The sequence below is a fragment of the Calidris pugnax genome, unplaced genomic scaffold (assembly GCF_001431845.1).
Source record: "Calidris pugnax isolate Ruff unplaced genomic scaffold, ASM143184v1 scaffold30, whole genome shotgun sequence".
Classification (NCBI taxonomy): domain Eukaryota; kingdom Metazoa; phylum Chordata; class Aves; order Charadriiformes; family Scolopacidae; genus Calidris; species Calidris pugnax.
Window position 1 is genome coordinate 4,871,097 of NW_015090776.1, and position 6,947 is coordinate 4,878,043.

Sequence of the window (6,947 nt, forward strand, 5' to 3'; positions counted from 1 at the left end):
GGAGAACCTCTCCCACAGCTGACTTCAGAGCAGGAGTCGCTGCAAATGGCACAATAAATAGTTGAAATCTTGAAGAGCACGAGAGCTGCTAGGCTTGTGATTGTCACTAGATGTTTGGCAACTGGTTATTTCTGGTCCTGGGAGATGGTCCTTAGACTTGCCAAGAGAAGCTGTCTGGTGGTGGGGTGCCCGGAACCCTTGAGCAGGATGGAGGCGAGGGTGGCTTCTGTGAGGTCTGGCTGCAGAAGTGGATGAATCTTCAAGTGCTTTCTCAGTTGAAAATGGAGCTTGTGTACTCACAAGTCCAAAGATGCTCCAGACAGAGGGGGTGCTCTGAAGGAGACATGATTTTGCTTAAGCCCAGAGCTGGGGAGGCTTTGTGGTGGTCTGACGGTGGAGAACTTTGTGGAGGACTGATGGTGTCCTTGGGACCTGTAAGGAGTTACTACCATCATCTCTTAAAACCTCTCTCTGGCTCAACCCACTGCTGACAAGTGGGGCGTGAAAGGTCTTGAGTGGTTTTAACTGGTGACCTGTGGTGGTGCGCCGAGGAGGCATCATGCATCCTCTAGCGGAGGCCTCCCTTGGTCTGCTGCAAAACCTCCACGTGCAGGTGCTGGTGTCCTTGTACTCAGGCCAGAGTGACCCCAGGGGATGTGTTAAATTCTAGAGTTCGTTGAGCTGGAGAAAAAGGCTGTGGTGGGGTAGCTTGTTGGTGGGCTGAAAGGGAGAAGAGCCCCAAGAGGTGTCTTGGACAAAGGTATGGTTGCTCCCAAGTAGTCTTTGATCTGCTGGTGGTGTGCTGTGTTCCTTGGCAGTCACAGCAGGCCTGGGGAGATGAGGCTGATCTCCAAGGGACCATTGGTGGCTTGCGTTGTGCTTATCTGAGGAAACCATTTCTAAGCACCATCATTTAATTAATGTTACAGATCACACGTGGTGTTCTTGGCGTGTAGAGTGGTCATTTATCATGGGCTGCTTCTTGAATCTTCCTCCAGAGGAAGGTTTTAGTGGGGGTGGGAGCGGTCACTGTGTGGCCATCCTCCTCTTTTCCTCAGCCCACTGTCTGACTTTGTGGTCTGCTCAGTTGACCACAGTTTCTTCCAGCTTGCTCGGTCAATAACCCTGTTACGCAGCTGGGTTTTCATTTGATCAGAGCTGGAGCAGGTCTCTCTGCTTCTCTGACTTCTCTTTGCAGGCTTCTGGTTTGCCCTTGATAGAGCCACCTGGGAGAGATGCAGATCAAGGTCCCAACCTGCTCCTGAGGATGTGCATCCAGAGCAGCATCTCATGCCTGAATGTGGACCAAACATCCCTGCCCAACCCCAGTGTTGGAGAAGCTCAGCCCCATGTCCCAGACCGTGGGTGAAAAGCCAAGGCTGGATCCAAGGAGCATCACTGCCTCAGCCGATTGCTTGGGCTACTGTCCTGAGGGCATGCTGGAGAATGTCCTCATGGATGGAGAGGGGCTGAGACCGGCTCTATGTGACTGCTGCTTATTTGGCTTCTGGAGGTTGAGAGCTCCCTCAGGTTAGAGGGACTGAGAGAGTTGGGGGGGGGGTCAGCCTGGAGAAGAGAAGGCTCCGGGGAGACCTTCCAGCCCCTTCCAGTCCCTCGAGGGGCTCCAGGAAAGCTGGGGAGGGACTCTGGATCAGGGAGGGGAGCCCTAGGAGGAGGGGGAAGGGTTTGACCCTGCAAGAGGGGAGATGGAGCTGAGCTGTGGGGAAGAACTTGTTTGGTGGGAGGGTGGGGAGAGCCTGGCCCAGGTTGGCCAGAGAAGTTGTGGCTGCCCCATCCCTGGAGGGGTTCAAGGGCAGGTTGGAGGGGGCTTGGAGCAACCTGGTGTGGTGGGAGGTGTCCCTGCCCAGGGCAGGGGGTGGCACTGGGTGGGCTTTAAGGTCCCTTCCAACCCAAACTGTTCTGTGAGTGCTCTTACATTACTAAGTGAGGGTCCAAGCCCGCTTCTTCAGCCAAGGGTGTTGGACTGAAGTTTTGTTGGTTCAAGCCGTGGTGTCTTTTCTTCTGCCTCATTGGAGGAAGAACTCATGATCTTTTCTACTCTTTGTCTTTATGTTGCTGTAGCAGATGATTCTCCAGGTGACAAGAGGGCAAGTGTAGATCAGGGGCATCTCAGGGAGGCTGGGCCAAGGAGGCAGCTGTTGGTAGACCCTCTAAGAGGAGGAGGCCCCTTGCAGAGCCCTTAGTGTTTCCCAAATTGTCTCACTCCTGCAAGGTTGGTGGAAGGTGGGCAGAATCCAAACTGGTGCTGACATGACCGGGCTTGTGGACTGAACCATCCTACGCTGCCCTCAACTGGGCTGGTGGGAACGGGGCAGGAGCTGTGGTGGAGTTGCTGGTCTGAGCACATGTTCTCAGAGCAGACTGAAACATGAGGCAGGGCCCTGCAAAATCCAAGGAGGTCTTCAGCTTCAGCAGGAAGTCAGGCAGGTGGGGTAGGCAGCCAAGGGGGACAAGCAGGAAGGGGAAAAGGAAGCAGAGAAGCAGCAGCATGGGCGGACAGGCCACCCAGGAGGAGCTGACATCGTCTGAGTGTGCAGGGATGGAGTTGGCAGAGCCAAAGCTCAGCTGGAATTGGGCTTGGAGAAGCATGTGAAGGACAAAAAGAACAGCTTCTGTGTTAAGAATGGCTTCAGCATCAGCAGGAGACTTTGGAAAAACGCTCTTAATGGGGCAGAGGACTCAGTCGCAAAGGACATGGACAAGATGAAGGTACTTGGTCCTGCTCTTGCCTGGATTTCGACCCGTGACCTCTGTCTTCAGACATCCCAGGGCCCAAGGATCCCAGGCAACTGGCACCCTCCATCCCAACTGATGCTGGTCATGGGAACCCAAGCTGGTGCCTGAGACCAGCGCTACTGGCTCCCTCAGCACCTTCTCCTGAGTCTCTGGTAGGGTCAGCTGAGTCAACGCTGAGAATTGTTGGGTCCAGTGAAGTCCTGCAGCACTGCATGGGGCACAGGACAGCTTTCTGCTCCATCCTGAAGGACTTCTGGCTTTTTGCCTGGCCCAGAGCCTTCCCTGGGGAGCAGAGTTGTTGATATGCTCCCTCCTGTTGCTCCAAGGAGGCCACCTAACCTCTGCCTCTTGTCCTTGCTTTGGGGCAGCATTTTTGTCATTTTGGCATGACACCTGGGGCGTTTCTGCTCTGGAGAGGCCCTGCCTGCGACACCCTGCAGTGGCACTGGGTTCCCGTCCTCTGGAGGAGGACCCTGTGGTGAGCACCAGGTGCCCATCTTCATTAAGAGGGACGGGCATTGAGAGGTGGTGGAGTCTCCTTCTCTGGAGACATTCAAAACCCACCTGGACAAGTTCCTGTGCAACCTGCTCTAGGTAGACCTGCTCTGGCGGGGGAGGGTTGGACTAGATGATCTCCAGAGGTCCCTTCCAACCCCATATGATTCTATGATTAACTCCCCTTGCAGATGCTCGGTGCAAGGTGACGGGTTCTGGGCTGACCTCCCTGCACCAGGAAGGGTGAAGCTGCTCTTTTCACGCTCCCTGGCCATCTTCAGGCAGGAAACATGTCCCCATGAACCACCTCAGGGGGGGCTGCAAGGCAGGAAGGAGGTCGTGCACCCTCAACTCTTGAAGGTTGGAGCCATGGGGAGATGCTGCTTGCTCCTGGCTGGGAGAGGCACCGCTGGGGTGTCCCGCTGGCCTGGGTGAAGCCATGCGGGAGGAGAAGAGCCGGGCAGGGGGGTGTCCTCTCCTCCCGACGGGGGGACGGTGGGCCGCAGGCGCCGTCGCTTTCATTTCTCTTCTCTTGCTCAGGCGGTAAATCAGGCCTGACGGGGCAGGAAGAGGCACCGGGCGCCAGGGGAGGGGGAGGAGGCGCCGGCGCTGCCGGTTGGTAACCTCAGCGCTTCCTCTCAGCAGGGTGCCTTTCCCGCGGCGCCCGGGGATGCTGCCCTGACACCCTCATCAGCATCATCATCATCCCCCCTCCCCCCGGAAGGTGAACCCCCCAAACCCTGGTCCCAGCCATGGCTGCGTCCCCCACAGGGATCCCCGCCGAGCTCCAAGGTAAGCGTCGCCCGCTGCCGGGGCACCCATGCCACATGGAGAGCACCGGTGTGGGGCCTGCTCGGCCCCGCTTTGCCCTCCCAGAGTTGAACGGAGCCGCTTTCGGCTTCCTCCTCCTCATCATCATCATCCGCTGTGGGTCAGGGGGGTCTGAGCAGGGGTGGGGCACGAGGGGTTGCTCTTGCCCCCCCAAAACTCGTGTGCCTGAGGATGCTGCTGGGACCAAACGTATCCCCCCCCCCGGAGAACAAGCTGCATCCTCAAGGACGTGGTTCTTCGTGGTGGCTTCTGCTGCCCAGTTTGTGGGTGCTGTTCACTCGCAGGGGCTTGGGGTCCCCAGGGAGTCGCGGCCTGCAGCCCCCCACCGGTGTGGGGCACCACAGCCTTCCCTCATTTAATTGAGGAAGCAGAAGACCACAAGAGGTCTCAGGGTCCCACAGCCTCCCCAGCCTCACCGAGGCTTGTGGAGGGGTGGGAAGGAGATGGATGGGTCACTGCATGCCAGGATGGGTTCCTGGGAAGGTGTGGCTCGGGTCACCAGACCTGTGGGGCTCTCGACAGCCCCTACAAGGGCCAGGGCGAGCGGCGTCATCGCCAGCACCTGGTTTGCTTTGCCGGACGATGGGTGGTTGTGGTTCTTCTCCTGCTCGGCCGGGTGAGGAGGTGATGCTCAGGGCAGGAGCGATGCTCAGCCCTGGTCCGTGGTGACTGTGGGACTGACTGGTTTGCAAAGGCGGGGAGGTGGGTGTGCTTGTACAACCACCAGGGCACGTCACGGCCAAGAGAGCCACCAAAAAATTGCTAAAGCAGAATGCACCCCTGGCTGCAGCACAGGGAGACAGGGCTTGGGTGCCCAGTGGCTGCCCAGTGGAAAATTTGGGAAGGAAGGAAGGAAGGAAGGAAGGAAGGAAGAGAAGCTGGGATTGGGTGGTTGCTCGGAGGGATCAAGGCTGGGCTGAAGCTTGTGGAGTGTAAATTGGCCACCCCGAAGCCCTGTGCTCAGTGGAGGCTGCAGAAGCCGATGAGGAGATGGATTTATCACCCAAGCAGCAAATAAGTCTCAAAGCTGGTGAAGGAGTGCAAGGCTTGGCTGAGAGAGCAACCATTGGGTGTGGATGCTTGATTCAGGCAGGGACATAGGGGACAGTGTCCCCAAGGGCAGCAGGGCACGTGGGAGAGGTCCAGGGGTGGCTTTAGCCACCTCACTTCATGGGGACTTTTGTCTTTTCAGAGGCCATCACTGCCTTCCTGGGGACAAAGAAGATCCTCCTGGTGATGAGCATCCAGCTGCAGGTGAAATCCAAGTACGATGACTATATCCTGGTACGTGCAGAGTCCAGCCTGGGTTGTGCTTTCCCGGGTTCCCCAGGTGGCTGTTTCGTGGCCGCAGTGAGGGACAGGGGTGGTTCCCGTGTCACCCCAGTCCCCTGTGACACCAGTGTCCCTCTGCTTAGGTGCTGACACCCTGGAGAGCCTATGTGCTGCCGGTGACACTGCCGGTGAGGGTAAGTGCCGGGGACCCTGAACCGTGGCAGAGCCCTGTGGCTGCCGGGAGGGCATCTCTCAGCTCCTTGGGCCACCGGGGTGGGTGTCCTGTGGGTCACTTGGGCCACCAGGGTGGGTGTCCCATGGGTCACTTGGGCCACCAGGGTGGGTGTCCCGTGGATCACTTGGGCCACCGGGGTGGGTGTCCCGTGGGTCACTTGGGCCACCAGGGTGGGTGTCCCATGGGTCTCTTGGGGCCACCAGGGTGGGTGTCCCGTGGGTCTCTTGGGGCCACCGGGGTGGGTGTCCCGTGGGTCACTTGGGCCACCGGGGTGGGTGTCCCGTGGGTCACTTGGGCCACAAGGGTGGGTGTCCCATGGGTCACTTGGGGCCACCAGGATGAGGAGGAGGATGGGGTGACGAGGAGGGGGTTTGGAATCAGGGAGCTTGGGCAGTGGTTGGGACTTGGGGGCACCCTTGGCTCCCACTTCTACCTCAACGCTGGGGGCTTCTCACCCCCAGGTTCACAGCAGCTTCAGCTTCCTGGAGGTGAGGGAGATGACAGTGCGAGAGCCCAGCTTGGTGAGTGTCACCACCGCCCAGGGCAAACCCAGCCCTGGCACCCACCCCTCCTTGTGCCCACCTCCCCCCCGTGGCAAGCTCAGAGCCCACCACAGGCTCTGGGGGTGTCCTGTCCCCTCTGTTGCACGTTGAAGGTCACCACTGATGACCTGTGAGAGCTCTACGAGCTGTTTGTCCCTTTGTCGCCTCTAAAGAGATCCTCTGGTGTCCCCTCCTGGGGTATCCCCTGTGGGGCTGGGGGTGTTGAGGAGGTGCCTGGGTGGCAGCACCCGGCTGTGGCACCTCCCGCTCAGTGGGGACAAGGTGACAAACAGCTGCTGGCTTACCGAGGAGAAGCCAAATTTAGCAGGAGGGTGTTTTAAACCCTGTTAATCCTCTTAGCGGGGGGCGGGCTCGCGGGGCAGACACCGCCAGCGGGAGCCCGGGAGGAGAGGAACAGGGTGCCCCTGGCTCAGATGCATCAGCACAACCAGGGCCACCCTCCTCATCAACCCCTTCTGCTCATTAAAACACCAGCAGCGAAGGTGGCCCCAGCCTCTAAACAGGGTTCCTGCTGCTCGGCCGAGCTCCGGGAGGGAGAGGAATTAAGAGGAGTGGAGCAGAAAGCGAGGGGGGCTGGGGATTGGAGCCCCAGGGTGGAGGGTGAGCGAGAGGTCTGGCTGGGATCCGGGGAGCCCCAGGGGCTACGGGTGGATCCAGCAGGACCAGGCACCAGAGGAAGCATCATCCTCGCGTGTGCTGCCAGCAGATAATTGTCATCTCTCTCCCACGCCTCAATCAGCCTGTAATTAAATCAGGGAGCGTGTTGCCATGGGATTTTTTTTGGTTCCCCCCCC

General features: G+C 58.9%; 1 protein-coding gene across 1 annotated transcript in view; it reads left to right on the plus strand.

Annotated features, from left to right (window-relative positions):
* The first annotated feature begins 3,917 nt into the window (after nt 1-3,917).
* RLTPR (RGD motif, leucine rich repeats, tropomodulin domain and proline-rich containing) overlaps nt 3,918-6,947 on the plus strand; it is a 25,853-nt gene continuing 22,823 nt past the window's right edge. Inside the window, exons 1-4 of the mRNA XM_014946929.1 lie at nt 3,918-4,044; nt 5,276-5,367; nt 5,499-5,549; nt 6,052-6,111. Of these exons, the coding sequence (XP_014802415.1) occupies nt 4,005-4,044; nt 5,276-5,367; nt 5,499-5,549; nt 6,052-6,111 (243 nt within the window). The 5' untranslated portion in view covers nt 3,918-4,004. The remainder of the gene's footprint in view (nt 4,045-5,275; nt 5,368-5,498; nt 5,550-6,051; nt 6,112-6,947) is intronic.